At 42.8% G+C, this 16,516-nt stretch overlaps 1 protein-coding gene across 5 annotated transcripts in view; it reads left to right on the forward strand.

Moving 5' to 3' along the window:
• Window positions 1-16,516, forward strand: part of RUBCN (rubicon autophagy regulator) — a 70,342-nt gene that overhangs the window by 32,410 nt on the left and 21,416 nt on the right. For all 5 annotated transcript variants that reach the window (XM_020986029.2, XM_020986025.2, XM_078146750.1 and 2 more), the window contains exons 2-7: window positions 5,208-5,361; window positions 11,605-11,688; window positions 13,381-13,540; window positions 14,172-14,278; window positions 15,152-15,308; window positions 15,922-16,461. In XM_020986029.2, the coding sequence (XP_020841688.1) occupies window positions 5,323-5,361; window positions 11,605-11,688; window positions 13,381-13,540; window positions 14,172-14,278; window positions 15,152-15,308; window positions 15,922-16,461 (1,087 nt within the window). In that variant the 5' untranslated portion in view covers window positions 5,208-5,322. The remainder of the gene's footprint in view (window positions 1-5,207; window positions 5,362-11,604; window positions 11,689-13,380; window positions 13,541-14,171; window positions 14,279-15,151; window positions 15,309-15,921; window positions 16,462-16,516) is intronic.

The raw sequence follows: 16,516 nt of genomic DNA on the forward strand, positions 1-16,516 counted from the left end.
ACCACTGTTGTGCAAAAAGTGATCCAGATTTCTCTTTTATTGTCAGAGGGCATGAAATGGTTCTCTTGGCTGAAATAAATTTTATAAGAAAGGCCTTGAATTGATCTGTTTGATGCTCATAAAGAACAGAAACACAGTCTCACAGTCCTTAAATTTATTTTTGGTGAGGCAGTCAGAGTTAAGTGACTTGCCCAGGGTCACACAGCTAGTGTCAACTGTCTGAGGCGGGATTTGAACTCAGGTCCTCCTGATTCTAAGGCTGGAGCTCTATCCACTGTACCACCTACCTCCCATTTAAATTTATAACAGTGTACAAACCACTGGAGGATCACACATACACTGAGGATACATGTACTTAGCTTCGCCAGGCTTTCCAAATCTCATTTGGTTCCAGTCTCTGAAAGGAAATCATTAGAAACATGGTGGTCCCAGGAAAACCTGTCTTCCCAGAACTAGAGGCTGGATCGAAGGAGCCCCAGTGTTTAGGGCTAATACTGCTTTATACTCAAAAGGGTAAAGGGAACCAATTTAGGATAAGAAGACCCCACCTTTTTTTTTTTTAGGCAATTGGGTTTAAGTGAGTTTTCCAGGGTCACACAGCTAGTAAGTGTCCAGTGTTTGGTCTGAGGCTGGATTTGAACTCAGGTCTTCCTGACTTAAGGGCCAGTGCTCTATCCACTGTGCCACCTAGCTGCCCCTATGTACCTTTTTTTTTAAAAATTTTTTCAATGGACAAAAATTTATTTTCTTTCCCTTCCCATTTCCCCTCCATGAACCAGGTTGGGGGCAGGGGACAAAACTCTAATAATAAATATGAATGATAGGCAAAACAAATAATCACGTTGGTCATGTCCAAGAATACGTCTTGTACATCTTGACTCCATCACCTCTGTCAGGAGCTACTGTCCTGTTACTGTCTAGAGCAGAAGTTCTTAACCCAGAGTCTGTGAACTTGCTTATTTTAACTGTATTTAAATATAATTGGTTTGTTTTGTAACCCTATACATTTTATGCATTTAAAGACATTACTCTGAGAGAGGGTCCATAATTTTCACCAGAATGTCAAGTGGGTCCTGACAAAAAGAGTTAGAACTCTTGACTTACAGGAAAGTTGGAAGAATGGATGGAGGCCTGCCTGAGTCAGGATGACCTAAGTTCAAGTTCTGGCCTGCCTTTAAGTCCCATCTCTGACATATTATGTTTTTGTGACCCTGAATAACTTGTTTAACCTTTCAGTGCCCCTGATAACTTTCAAAGTCTATGTTACAAGACCACCACTGCTCTGCTTGGGTAGAGGAAGCTGCTTCATTAGGAGCTCCACATGTTAAGATAGTCACCAAAAAAATCCTCTTGTCACGTGCCCTTCAAACACCACCCCTTATCACATCACTCTTCTGCTCAAAAAATGTCACAGTGGCTCGCCATTTTCACATGAGACTCAACGCCTCTGCCTGACCTTCCAGAGTCTTGCCCTAGTCAACAAGCCTTTATTAGGCACTTATGGTATGCCAGGCACTGAGCTACAAAAACCAAAGTGCAGGACTCCCTGATCTCGTAGAGCTTCTGTTCTATCAGGAGAGGCAACGTGTGTATACAGAAAAATGTATGTGTACTAAATGCAAAATAAATATAAGATCAATAAGGAGGGCAGTAGCAGTTGGAGGGACTGGTGCTTGAGCTGCCTCTTGAGGGAAGTTAGGGGTTCTGTGAGATAAAAGTAAGGAGTCAGTGTGAACCAGGCAAATGCACAAAGATGGGAAAAGATGGGGTGCCGTGGCTGAGGAACAGAGAAAAGTCCAATTTGGTTGGACTGTACGTTACAGGAAGAGTAGTAATGTGTAATGACTCTGGAAATAGAGGTTGGGACCGGGTTTTGTTTTTGTTGTTGTTGTTGTTGTTTTTCCAGCCAAAGACAAGGTTTATTAGAACATCCGTCATATTGGGCAGACTCTTAAGGAGTCTAAACATTAGTGAGCTATTGGCTAGATTATAAGAATCTGAGCCTGGGACCAAGTTTTGAAAATCTTTAAAAGCCAGTTTATACTTTGTCCTAAAGGCAATGGAGAGCCAGTGGAGCTAATTGAATAGAGGAGTGACACAGTCAGATCTGTGCTTAAGGAAAATCACTTTGGCAGCTGTATGGAGGCTGGCTTGGAATGGGGAGAGACTTGAGTCAGGAAGACCAATTAGGAGGTCAGTGCAATAGTCTAAGTGAGAAGTGATGAGGATCTGCACTAAGGTGGTAGTTAGAGCAAAGGGATTGGTGTCAGGGATGGTGTGGTGGTAGAAACCTGAAGAGTTGGCAGCTGATTGAATATCTAGTATGAGAGTAGAAAGTGGAGAATGATGGAGAGGTTATAAACGTAAGAGAGTGGAAGAATAGTGGTACTCTCACAGAAATAGAGACTTTCAGTATGGGGAGAGGGTTTGAGGGGAAAATGCCTTTTCTTTTAGACATAGTGAGTTTGAGATGTCTTTGAGACATCCAGTTTGAAATGCTCCAAAGGCAGCTGGTGATGTGGGACTGAAGCCAGGGAGAGACTTGGGCTAGCTATACTGATCTGTGAATCACCTGCATAGGGGTGAAAATTAAACCCATGAGAGCTGACGAGATCACCAAGAAAGAGAGTATAGAGAAAGACAATTATAGTTTAACAGAATCAAATGCAGCAGAGAGAGGTGAAGAAAGATGAAGACCAAGGGAGGACCAAAGGTAAGATTTACCTTTTAGAGATCATGGGTAACTTTGGACGGAGTGGTTTCATTGGAGTGATGAGGTTGGACAGCAGTTTTAAAGGGGGGAGGAAGTGAAGGCAATAGACAGCTTTCTCTATGAGCTTGGCGAGAAAGAGAAGAGAAATATAGGACAATAGCTTGAGGAGACAGTAGGATCTAATGAACTGGTTTTTTTTTTTGATGAGGTGATTGGTGTTGTGACTTGCCCATGGTCACACCAGGTCAAGTGTCTCAGGTCAAATTTGAACTCAGGTTCTCCTGACTCCAAGGCTGGAGCTATATCCACTGCGCCAGCTAGCTGCCCCATGTTGACTAATTCTTAATTATATTCCTTCCTTGCCTCTGTTTTAACAAGGTCCCAATTTATTTGTTATATGTTAATTACAAGAAGGCATTTGATTTGATAAAAGGAAATGGTCTCGAAGGCCTCCCTCCAACAAGTAACCTCTCAATTTCCTTGACAAGTGCAACCATGGAGAGAATTCTGTTCAGGGACCTCTGATTGTTAGCATTGGGTGAGGTATAAAACAGGTGTTTGTCACTGTCATGGAACATGTCTTACCCAAGGTCCACATCAGAGGGGTCAGATATGTTGGGCTGACATATGCCTGAACTAGATTAAACTGTAATATTTTTACAAAATAAATAGAAATTGCTTATGGGGGAGAGTTTTGTGGGTAGGACAAAAGAAAAAAAAGAGAGGGGTAGGTTAGAAAAAGAAACTATGCAGGCATTGTTAATGGTCCTAATTTGCCCCAGGAGAAAGACCAACAAAGGCGTTCTTTTGAGGATGCTCCCTGATTATAGAACTGTCCTTAAAAATTCATAATATCCAAGGAATCAAAGTTGTAACTCATCCATAGGTGGCTTCATGTGCTTACATAAGCTGTAGCATGTATCAATTGATGTCTCCTGGAGGTAGCAGTAATTACAGATATCATTGAGGAGACATTAGGAAAGGAGGTGTGGTATCAAGGGGTCACCACTGGGTAGCCTGCTTCTTCAGCTCATTGGGAGGATCCTTTGCAGAATCTATGAGAGAATCTCTCTGGATGAGAAGGCATAGATGGGGGTGCAGTCTGCATCCAATGAAGGGCATCGACATCACAGATGGGATGAAATGTATTGCCCCAACTACTTTATGAGCTCCTTGAGAATAGAGAACTATTATTATACTCTCAGAAGTCTAACCAAGCTAAGCACACAGTGGCATACATAAGCATTTGCTGGATTTTTATATCCCCTACTGCTTATTAGTGCAGTACTGGAAACATTTGTGGTTGTTTTAGTCACGTCCAACTCTTCGTGACTCCATTTGGGGTTTTCTTGGCAAAGTTACTAGAGTGGTTTGCCATTTCCTTTTCCAGCTCATTTAATAGATGAGGAAACTGAGGCAAACAGGGTTAAATGATTTGCCCAGGTCACACAGATAGTGTCTGAAGCCAGATTTGAACTCAGGAATATGAGTCTTCCTGACTTCAGGCCTGGCACTCTATCCACTGTGCCATCTAGCAGCTCCAACTGGAAACGTATGGGGGTTAAATTATTTTCTCTGATTCTGAGGAAATGTATGTGACCCTAATTATTTCAAATGATGTATAACTGCTACTGTTGTCTACAAGGGGCTTTTTTGTTGTTGAATTCCAAGACCTAATATTGATACAGGATTGTAGCTTATTGAATAAAGTACAATCTCCTGATCCTGGCATTCAAGGCTCTCTACAACCTATCCCAGTCAGCCTTTGTAAACCATCACATACCCTACATATGTGCCATATTAAACTATTCTTTCTGTTGTAGTCTTGCAATCTCCTGTTTCCATGCTTCCATCATCCCTGACACCTGAAATAGAGTCCTCTCACTTCCCGTCTTATCTATATCTCTGTTTATTCTCTCCGAAGGCCTGTCACTGGTACAATTTTCCCTGAAGCCTATCTTCGCTTTCAAGGTGAAAGCGGAGTTCTTCCTCTTAACATTTTTTGTTACCAGTTTACTAAGACCTATCTTTTGTACTCTTCTCTCATTCCCTATCATCATAGTTTTTGTGTACGTGTATTTTTATCCTATTAGATAATAAGCTTCTTGAGAGCAAGAGCTGTAGCATCGTCTTTGTATCTCCAGTGTCTTGCATCTAGCAAGTGCCTGATAAATGTTCATTTTTTGAATCACCTACCTTGCTAGATTGGATCAAATTAATCTAGATCAAATTAAATAATTGATGTGAATGCTTTTATAAAGCTTGAAGCCCTATTCAGATGCATGGCATTTACTATCGTCATCATCATTATTAATAATCATCCTAAGGTTTGATACAAACCTGACTATGTTAGAGTGTGGCCTTAACAAATTAGTGGCAGAGATAGCAACAGGACATGGGACAGGATGAGGCATTCTGGTTCATTGCTGGGCTTGAAGTAATCAGCATTTGGTATAATTAAGCTTACCCTATAGCATGTTTGATGTCATTGCAGGAGGGAACACTGGAAGTTACTGAGTAATTTGAAGACTACTGTGGAGGGTTTGGTGTCAGCCAACAATCCCAACGTCTGGTCCAAATATGGAGGCCTGGAGCGACTTTGCCGAGACATGAAGGGCATCCTTTATCATGGGCTCATCCATGACCAGGTATGCCAAGACCCTTCTTGTTTACCAGCTACACAGAAACACTCATTGGGAAGAAGGGAAAATGAGTTATATTACAGGTGAGTTGGGTAGTATATATAGAGAAAATGGCCAAGTAGGTCAATGAATCTAGGTACCAGGAAGTTAGTTAATTATGTTTAAGAGGGCCTTCAGTTCAAAGCTATGGTGCTTTTTTTTTTTTTGCTTAAAAAACACATAGCAATGAGGTTGCTACAATGGAAATACAAGACAAAAATATGGTAGAATTGGCCCTTGACTTTGACAGAGTCTTGATTACTCTTAGGCTATGGTTGTATCTAATTTGGGGAAATTTACCCTTTTTTGCTGTGGAACCAGTCTAACTGAACTGAATGATGAGCTGATTTAAATGTTATTTGAGAGTACCTTCTTATCTCAGAATACTAGATTCTCTCCTTGACTCTTCCCCCCGCTCCCCGACACTTAATAGTATTTTTTTCCAGTTACATGTAAAGATAGTTGTCAACATTTACTTTTATAAGATTTTGAGTTCCAAATTTTTATCCCTCTTTTCTTTCCCTCCCCCTTCCCTAAGACAGTAAGTAATCTGATATAGGCTATACATGTACAATCATATTAATCATATTTCTACATTAGTTATGAAAGAAGAATCAGAACGAAAGTCTCCTTGACTCTTAGTGAATTAGAATCTTGAGTTTCTTCCCTAAATCATTGTCTTAAAGTTAGAAAAGGGAAAAATTAGCCATGTGAACTGTTGGCATTTCCCTTGACAAGGCAACCAGAGTACAGACTGAAAATGCATTTTCATAGCAGAGGGACATAGTGGGAAGAATTAACATTCTTAGCTCTTGATGTCAACCAGTTGCTCTGGAGACCAGCCTAGGAGAGTTCTTAGAGACGTTATTGGGCCCTTTGGCATAGTTACAATACATTTTAACTTTCCAAGGAATTTTTCTCTATTGCTTTATCAATTTTCAACTGATACTTGGAGAAAAGTTTCAGTTCCACTTTTTTTTCCCCTAAGGATAAACTGTCATTGGGTTCATTTTCTTTTATTCACATCTCAAATTTTGAAGTTAGATAATACATAATGGCTTCTCTACCATTCTTGGCAATAAGCCAAGCTTCTTAGGGGGACCATTCCTAGGTAAAATTTGTGAAGTAAGTGAAAGGTCCCAAGATGAAGTGATTAGAAATCTGTCAGGAAGACCTGTGTTCAAACCACTGAATCTCTCAGAGCCCAGACAACTCTGAAAGACTTTGAAATTGTAGAGTAGGTATAAATTTCTAGTGGTAGAGAGAGAACATCCTCACTTTCATCTCTGGGAAATCCCATCATGAAATCCCAAGTCCAGATCTGAGCACACCCAGTTTCTCCCCCCTACACACATACCCCCAATACCTCTCTAAGAAATTGGAAGTTGTCTTTGATGTCCTTGCATTTCTTCGTATTCTTCTTTCCCCTCCTCTCTCCCAGCCTCCAACTTCACTGTAAAACAGGCCTGCACAACATACGGCCTGCCAAAGGATTTCAGGTGGCCTGCGGAAAATGTAGATGATGTAAAACAGGCCTGCAGGGCACTTTGGTGAACTGCAAGTGGCCCATGGACCTTATATTGGCTCTAGAACCTTGTGGCTTTATATTGCCACCAGAGAGGCCCAACGAGGCCTGTACTTTTCTGTATTAAAACCTGTTCTTAATTATCATTTTTTAAAATATCTGATGAAATAATTTGCATTTAAGTCTCTTAATTTCCAGGGTTCTTTGTATTTTAATTGGTAGCAGAGCTTTGGAAACAGATGGGTGGATTTCTAAGGGTTGAATTTCAGAGAACAGTTTCAGTTAATAAGTGAAATATTTAGGGGTAGAGAGCAAAGAAATCGAAGTGCTTTGTGTGTCCCCCTCAGAACATATTACTACAGTTAGCCTAAGTGCTGTGTTTGTTAACTTCTCAGCACCATCACATGAAAGCAGAATATTTATCTCCTAACTTCACAGATAGGCAAATAGAGGCAAGCTTAGGAGTTCTTGAGATTTTGTTCATTTCTGTGCTGTTCCTGAATCAGATAGCTTCCTTAGATGCTATAATCTCTCTCTATAAACTACCTCATGGGAAATGCTAAAAGTGATTGCTGAGATTGTCATGAAATCTAGGATATACCACACTGCCTTTCACTTCACAATTTTATTTAGGACAGATCCTCCTTAGGAACAGGAGGCACTAGACCACACACCATAGGTACAGGTCTGGAAAATCCAGGCTTCAGAAATGATCTAGTCCAGTGCATTCATTTTGCAGGTAAGGAAACTGAGGCCCATGGAGATTAAGCGACTTGTCCAAGGTCACACAATGAGTGATAGAGCCAGAGTTGGGATTTGACCCCGGTCTTTTGATTCCAGAATCTGTGTTTCACTGTTGAGAGTCAGTAGTGTAGCACCAAAAAGTCTGATTCAGACTCCCTCAGTGAAGTCAGTGTCACCTTCCCCATTTCATCTCCTTTGCCTTTCTTCTCCAAGTAGTGACATGATAGCCAGTTCCCCTTCCTTTTGGATTTAAAGCCCTATTTTAAAAGCATTACTCTCAGAATTGGATCTAGAAGTTTGGTAGTTGATTTACAATGAGAACAGTACATAGTAAGATGCCTCTGGAAAGAAGAGGTCTAAAAACTATAATTCATAAGCAGAGTGTCACAGGATTTTAATAATACAGAGTTTAGGCGAAGGCAGCAGTTCTCAAAGTATGCTCTGGGGACCGTTTCAGAGGGTCAATGAGCTCAAAACTATTTTCATATTAATATTATGACCTTATTTGCTTATTAAAATATTCTTCCTTTTTCCATCTGCATATCTGTGCGGCGGCAGATTTTCTTCATAAACTTCAACTAAAACAACATATTTATTACAATAGATTGAATGCAGAAGAAGATATGGAACTCTAGCTGTCTTCAGTGTTTTCTAGCTTGCTAGACATTAAAGAAATCTGCAAAAATGTGCAAAATAGTGCCATTCTCACTTTTTAAAAAATATAGTTATTTTTCATGAAAATATCTTATTTTTATTGATTTTAATTTCTGATGTGGTCAATGTCAATAGATTGACCAATAGATCAAATCTGGAGTGGTTTGCCATTATCTTCTCTAGCTCATTTTACAGTTGAGATACTGAGACAGACAGGGGTTAATGACTTGTCTAGGGTCACACAGCTAGTAAGTGTCTGAGGCTGGATTTGAAATCATGAAGATGAGTCTTCCTCATTTCAAGCCCTATGCTCTATCCACTGTGCCACCTACTTGCCCTATAGATCAGTAGATAGCAGTGAAACCTCTTCAGGGTCCTTAGTAATTTTTTAAAATGTAAAGAGGTCCTGAGACCAATAGTTATTGAACCACTACTGGTTTGAGAGTTGCTTTAGATTAGATTAACCTTATGTTTATCAGTCAGTAAATATTACTGACTGGCACCCAGTATGTGTCAGGCACTGTGCTAAAGTACTGGAGACACAAGGACGCTAAGAAAGTCCTTTCTTCAAGGAGATCACGGTCTAGGGGCAGCTAGGTGGTGCAGTGGATAGAGCACCAGCCCTGGATTCAGGAGGATCTGAGCTCAAATCCCGGCCTCAGACCAAACACTTGACACTTACTAGCTGTGTGACCCTGGGCAAGTCACTTATCCCCAATTTCCCCCCCCAAAAAAAAATGGAAAAAGGAGATTATGGTCTAATGAGGGAAACCACACACTAGCAGCTATGGACAATAAGTATAAACAAGATAAATTGGAGATGATCAACAGAGGGAAGATGCTGGGTTAATAAAGGGTTTTGTCTCTTCTGTTTCAGGCTTATTTTGAAGCTAGAAAAAATAAATCTTATATCAATTACTCAGGAGGATTTTTATCTTTGCACGCTTGCCAAAGATATCAATTTTTCACCTTTATCATCTTCAAAGTCTGGATTTCTCCACATAGCACTATATAGAAAACTTTGAGAAATTATTTTTAATGAAATCTGGAATTCACATAGCACTAAGATTAGAGGATAATTCACATTATAAAATAATTTCATTTTAGAAAATTATTTGCTTTAGGTGTATTTTAATGACTTGCCCTGATTTAAAGATTATTTTAAAATAAGTAAATGTGGTATACTATGCCTATAGACACATTCTGTCTGGGAATTGAAAGACTGTTAATGACATCTTTAACAAAGATGCCAGGGACATCACTGAGTGGGGATAAAAAAAAAATAAGACCATTTCCATGGAAATTGCATGTCTGGTTTGGTCAGGGAGAAGCAATCAGTTCTTCTCAGATCTCTAGGGAGGCTTCCTGGAAGAGATGGGAGGAATGGAAGAAGCACTGGGCCTGGAAAATGAAGATTTAGGTTTCATTCTTGACTCATTTATTATTTGTGTGACCTTTGTCATGACAGTTGACCTCTCCGAGTTGCAGTTTCTTTATCTGTAAAATAAGGGTTTGGACTTAGTATATGTTTGATCCCTATCTAAAAATCCCATGATCCTTGAGTCTGTGGTGGAAGTAATCATGTTTGTCATGCTATTTGGAAGCGGAGCATATGAAGTTCAAGAAATTGCTACAGAGGAGGCTCCGTGGCAGGTGGGATGAACAACGTGGAGTAGGCGCATCTGGGTTCAACAGAATAATGAGACTAAACCTAAAAAACCAAGAAAGTGTAGTCCGGGATGTTCATATGAAGGAATTTGTTCATCCTGCTGTAATAGGGACTAATGAATAGCTGGACCAGACAAGTGATCTCACCAGCCCAGAGGCCAGCTGCTGGCTCACTGTCATTCCAATCTAATAAAAGCAATGTGGGTGTTTCTGAAGGAAATAATTGAAATACCTGGCAAGTCTGTGAGAGGCCCCACATTGAATGAGTTGCACAACTGCAGTGGACACCCAAAAGAAGGCCCTTTCTCCTCTCTCTACCTCCTGTTTCACCACAGGGAGAAGACATGCCCATGGGGTTTATATTTATTAATAAAGTACTATGTATGAAAATATCCAGTGAAAATGACGGTTAATGTAAAACCTTAGCATTGCTTTTTGTTCTTGTTAATAATACTTTTGAAGTCACTTTGTCTACACATTGAGCAATAGATATCATTTTATGTAAAAAGAAATTCCTAAAATCAGTGCTAACTATAAACTGAGCAAAACTATCTCACCCTTCATCTCCAGATACAAAACATAATAAATACAGTCCAAGAAGGGAAACTTGTCAAAGATGTAGGCCAGCTCATTGCTGCTCTATATTCCTTTGCAAGTTCTCTGTCAAGAATTTTGTTTCCTCTTTTCATTTCCTCACTAAAGACCAAGAGTTTCAAACTTCTTCAAGTTGCCGTATCATCAGAAAACTATTCTGGGCATCAGGCTTTTAGGAAGGAGAGGGAAGGGAAACAGTGGTACATCTTACTTGGACTTCCATAGTGCTCTCAAGTAGAGAAAGGGGTCTTTTGGGAGAAACACTAAGAGTTTAAGGAAAGCTGTGGCCTCAAGGTCATTCCTGGGGCCCTCACTCCCTTCTTTCCCTCTTTTCCTTTCCCTTCTTCCAAAGAAAGAAACCTTCCTCAGTAACATAGACAGGAAGTATCCTGGGGCAGGGGTACCAGAAGGAATTAGTCAAGACAGAATGAACAGGATTTCCTAACCTAAATTTTTCCTCTTCCTTAAAAGAAGAAGCCAGAGCACAGAGGAGCCAAGTTATTAGTTCAAGGTCATCTGGTAGCAGTGTAGGGAAGGGAACAAATTCCCAGGGCAGGTCTTTGCCTGTGCCGCTTCTGGCTTGGGACAAATGCCAGGAATATGATTGTACTTGGGTGTGATTCCCTGCTGCTTTGCTGCATCCTGCCAAGTAGGCAGAAGAGACCAGTGTCAATATATTTTGAGGTCTTTCCCATCGCAAGACTGTTAAGTCTTGGACTGCTCATCCATAAAAGCAGTCTTCCCAGACCCAAGGTGACAAGGGAAAACCTGGTTCTGTCCTTGGTGGCTTGGATTTGTAGTGGGGACCAGTTGAACCCATCACTCTTTGGCTTTCAGTCCGGTGCTGACCACCACCTCTGAGAATGACCTTTTAGAAGCCAGCAGGCATCTGTGCACCTGAGGTATGATGTAAGGTGTCCTGGTGAAATAAACGAAGGTTATACCTCTTGTTCTGTCCTGGTACATCAGCACCGCAGCTGGCATGCAGCCAAGATGGTATCTCACTGTGTGTGTTCCCCGGACAGGTCTGCTGCCAACAGAACGATTACTGGCAGTTTGTGAAGGACATTCGGTGGCTCAGCCCTCACTCGGCCCTTCACGTAGAGAAGGTAAGATGTGGATTTGAGGGAGATATTTGAGCATACTGCAGGTAAAATATTATCATTCAAGTGCCTACTAATTCTTTGGCCTGAGCAGTGGAGTGAATGAGTGTGTGTGTATGTATGGAGGATGTGTGTTGGGGGCAGAGAGTTCTTATTAACTAAGTACGGTAAGACTGTCCTATTTCCTAGAGAGGAACTGGGCTAGGTGGGAGAGGGGGGGAGAGTGTCTCTTTTGTTTTGAGCAGTAGAAGTGAAAGGTTTGACGTATGTGACCTCCAGGTTTCCTGACAGCTCTAAACCTGTGGTCCTTTGAGCCATTCAAACCCAGTCATTTATGGATTGTTACAGAGAGCCATGGAAAAGGGGGAGAAGTTTCCTTTTCTCTTAAGTGAGGAGTGGGATTAAATGATCTCTGAGGTTCCCATTTAGCTTGAAAGCTGTGATCCTGTGACCTAAGGAATGCCTCTGACTTGTTAAAACAGAGTTTGTGCATGGAAGAGAGCAGTGAGGGATTGCAGAATCCAGGGCTGCTGGCAACAGGTTGTGTCTGAAACAACATCAAGAAGGAAGGGACAGGAAAAGCATTAGAGTATAATTTTGTTAACTGTTTAAGGGAAAGTAGCACCAGGAAAAGAGGAAATAGCAGGTTTCCAGAAACTCCCTTTGCCTGGTACCAAGTGAGCCACACATCGGGCTGTGACTGTGCCATTGCCTTCCTCCTCCTGCCTGTTTTTGGCATAAGCTGCTGATTGTGGTGGTAGAATAATGGCAGAGAAGGTGAAATCCCTAAGAGTTTCCTTGGACTGAGGTTAAAATGTGTCCCTAGTTCTCTCAAAGAGGAGAAGCCAGAGTTAACCTGGTGCTCTTGTCTGGAATTCCTTTATCTGTTTCCTCCAGTGTTTCTGAAACATCCTGCTGGAGGGTATTTTTTCTGCAGGGACTATCTAGCAATGCTGACCACATGAGTTAGTCCACTGACTTAGACTTTCTTTAGGGGCAAGATAGGATGGGGGAATATCTCTGAAGTGTGTCGGTACGTCATGAACTTTTTCCTCTTCTGGAGCCGTTTATCTGGCCTTAACTGCTTCTTCCCTCCCTGGTAGTTTCTGTTGATTGTAATCTGTCATTTGTCTGAGATGTTCCTCCCTGCCCCACTCACCAAAGCCTTAAATCCAGCCAAAGATTTCTTTGGGATCTGTTGTTGGCTGTCACTCCCAGATCCGTGGCATTGGCCAGTCAATCAATGCAAATCAATAGACGTTTTATTAAGCACCTGTTAGGTGCAAGAAGAGAGGCACAGTGGAGACAGAGCTGATCTCAGAATCAAGAAGAATCAGGTCTTACCTCTGATATATTCTGGCTGTGCAGTCCTGGACAAGTTACTTAACCTCTGAGCGCTCCCAGGCAAGTCTTGAGACTAGAAATTGCAAAGCAGGTGACAGCTGTCTGCTGGTAGGAGGGCTTCCTCATTAGGAGATCCCTGTGCCATTGAAATTACAAACAAAAAATGGTAGAGCTGCAGGTACCCTTAGAGGTCCTCTTCCCTCCCTCCCCTGTTCATTGCCCCAAGGACTTTTGAGGGCATGTCCTTTCTCCCTCAGTTCAGCTCTGAAGGTTCTGACGGTTCTTAGACTTTCCATGATGATAGATGAGGCTTTCAGTCCTAATGCATGCACATGCCTGCTCTCTGTCTCACAGTTCATCAGCTTGTATGAGAATGGCCAGCGGAGCCCGGACGGCGTGAGGGACCAGGCCATCGCAGAGCTGTGGCTGCAGCACAGTTTGCAGTTCCACTGCCTGTCTGCTCAGCTGCGGCCCTTGCTGGGAGACAGAGAGTACATCAGGAAATTCTACACAGGTAGGCAGAGCCTGGGAGCCTTTCCTTCCTCAGCTCCACACTGGGCCTTGCCAAGCGCTCTTTGTAATTTCCAGGACAGTGGTTCCCCTATCTCCATGTCAGGTAACAGAACATTTCTTGGCGGAGCAGTGTTGCCAGCTCTCCCTCCTTTCCTTGCCCCTCCATCTTATATAATAGGGCCAGTGTTTTACCCTTGTGATGCCCTCCCCGCCTCGCTCTCTTGCGTGCGCTCTCTCTCTCTCTCTCTCTCTCTCTCTCTCTCTCTCTCTCTCTCTCTCTCACTCTCGTGCTCTCTCTCTCTCACTCTCGTGCTCTCTCTCGCTCTCTCTCCTGCTCTCTCATTTTCTCTCTTTTACTCTGTCTCTCTCTCTTGCTCTCTCTCTCGCTCGCTCTCTGTCTTGCTCTCTCTCTTGCTCTCGCTCGCACACACTCTCTTACATGCCTCTGATTGCCGGCCTTTTATGCATCTGATTATCTTTGTTCCTTCAAGGCCCATACTCCCTAGTCTTTTCCTGGCTAGAGAGTGGCTTCTTGCCCTGCACTCTTCTCCATCAAGTTGCTGCTCATAAATCAATTGGGGAGGCCACGGATGGTTCCTGAAGCTTCTCCTGGGTTGTCTTTCTCTTTGTAGATGCTGCATTCCTGCTGAGCAGCGCTCACGTCACAGCCATGCTGCAGTGCCTGGAGGCAGTGGAGCAGAACAACCCTCGGCTCCTGGCTCAGATAGATGCTTCCATGGTAAGGAGGGCAAGGAGGTGTTAGACACCTCGTCCTGTTGCAGCCTGCTTTCATTTAGGGGTTCAGGAGCTGGAGTGGAAGGGTAAAACCCCATTTCTCTCCCCCCCACTCTGTTTTTGGAAAGTAGAAATGTCATCAGGTGGGCCTGAGGGGTGAAGAATCTGGAGATGGGATTAGTTTGGGGTCTGCTTTCTATTTTGAAGGATATATTTCCATTTAAGAAGAAACACTGCAAAGGTCTCCTGTCTGAACAGGCCCTTCCCCAGGGAAGAGGCGCTACTAACGTTTAGGTGGAATGGGTAATACATCTATAGTAAGAATGAAAGATGTGGGTTACAGGGTCTGCACTGGTTCCCCTAAATCAGGGGTGGGGAGCCTGCGGCCTTGAGACCACATGTGGCCTTCTAGGTCCCTGGGTACAGCCTTTTGACTGAGTCCAAGTTTTACAGAACAGATCCTTTTATTAAGGGGATTTGTTCTGTGAAGTTTAGATTCAATCAAAGGGCTGCACTTGAGGCCACAGGTTCTGCACCCCAGCTCTAAATTCATTGCGTGACCTACTGTTACACATGATCAGTTTTACCCTTCAAGTATTGAGAACATTAGGTTGGCTCTTGTTAATCAGGGCCTTCTGGCCCTCCTACTTGGTCAGCTGCTCCTGAGCTGACCAGTTAGAAACATTCTGGCAGCTGAGGTCAGCCACTGCTAATTGGAGGAGAGGTTGTGCTGCATTGTTTGATGACAAGTTCAGGCTGCAATGGAATCCTGAAGCCAGAAGCCAGCTTTCTTTAGGGAACCCTGGAGGTGCTGGGTCTTATGCAGAACTCTTCCTTCAGGAGCAATGTCTTTGGCTTCAACCTTGTTTCCTTTCAGTTTGCCAGGAAGCATGAGACCCCGCTGCTAATGACCAAAAGCCAGAGTCTGACGGCACTGCCTGGCTCCTCCAACACCCCTCCTTCCAAGTATACCCAGCATTGTTACTTTGGCTCCTTCTCTGGCCCTTACCAATCTACCCCCATACCCATCACAGGTGAGGAGGCAGGGGGACCAGGGATCTCATGCTTGCCCCTGTTCTGGTGGGTGTAAAATATACTCTCTGTGTGTGTATAACTTGTGATTAGAGTATTTAAAGCTCCTTAAACTTTATACATGAACTTAATCTTGCAGAGCAGCCCAGGATAAGTAGGATAGAGAAAAATAGTGAAAAGAGAAATATCTTTTAAATTTTTCCTGGCTTTATTACTCACATGCCCAAGAAGGATTTTTAAAAAATGATTTTCATTCCATGAAGCTTCTCTTTTCCATGGTGTAGTGGAAAAAGCTCTGTACTCAGAGTCAGGATCAGTGAATGCTGATTCTGCCACTTAGGAGGTATGTGGCATTGGGCAAATCACTTAACCATTCTGGGCTTCTGATTCCCCTATAAAATGAGGGGTTAGACTAGATGACCTTTGTGGTCTGTTCCGGCTCAATAGGTTTACTGTGCTCTACTTCCTTAGCTTTCATATTTAGCATAGGATTGAGCATATACTACATCTTATATAAATATAAGTGGATTGTCTGGTTCCTTTGGTTGTATGAGCATTCTTTATAACTACTGTGTGATACCAAATTACCCTCTGCTCCTTTTCTTTGTATCCTAGACAAAAGACCCACTTCCTTCTCCCTCTCTGGCCCTCCACGGAAACCTCAAGAAAGCAAAGAGCCTATTGCACTGAGAGGGGACCAGTCCTTCCAGGGCTCCTTACCTTCTGTAGTCTCAGCATTGGCCAGGGATTCACCACCCTCCCCAAACGACATGAGCTCTAGTGCCCTGACCAGCCCCAGTGAAGAGCCGTGGACCAGCAGCCAGGACGACCCCCAAAGTGATGCCAATGATGGGCCTGAGTATTTAGCCATTGGCAACTTGAGTAGTCGAACCCGAGCTTCCAGCTGTCAGAGTAACGGCAGCAGCAACACCAAGAGTAGCAGTTCTAACTTATTCTCTTCCAGCAGCTCCCAGAAAGCCAATTCTCCTGCTTCCTCTGTAGGGGAGCAAGAGGAAGTTGGTCAGAGCCAAGTGCCTGGGGTCCTTCGTAGGTCCAGTTTTTCGGAGGGCCAGACATTGGCCGTTTCTGGTGGAGCCAAGAAGAGTCACACCCGTTCACATTCTGATACCAACATAGCTTCTAGGAAAGTCCAAGGTAATGAATGGTTAATTCAGGACTCTCAGTCTTGTTGAATTGATGTAGGGATAGG

Source organism: Phascolarctos cinereus, unplaced genomic scaffold (genome assembly GCF_003287225.1).
Source record: "Phascolarctos cinereus isolate Bilbo 61053 unplaced genomic scaffold, phaCin_HiC Scaffold_726;HRSCAF=1367, whole genome shotgun sequence".
NCBI classification, from domain to species: Eukaryota; Metazoa; Chordata; class Mammalia; order Diprotodontia; family Phascolarctidae; genus Phascolarctos; species Phascolarctos cinereus.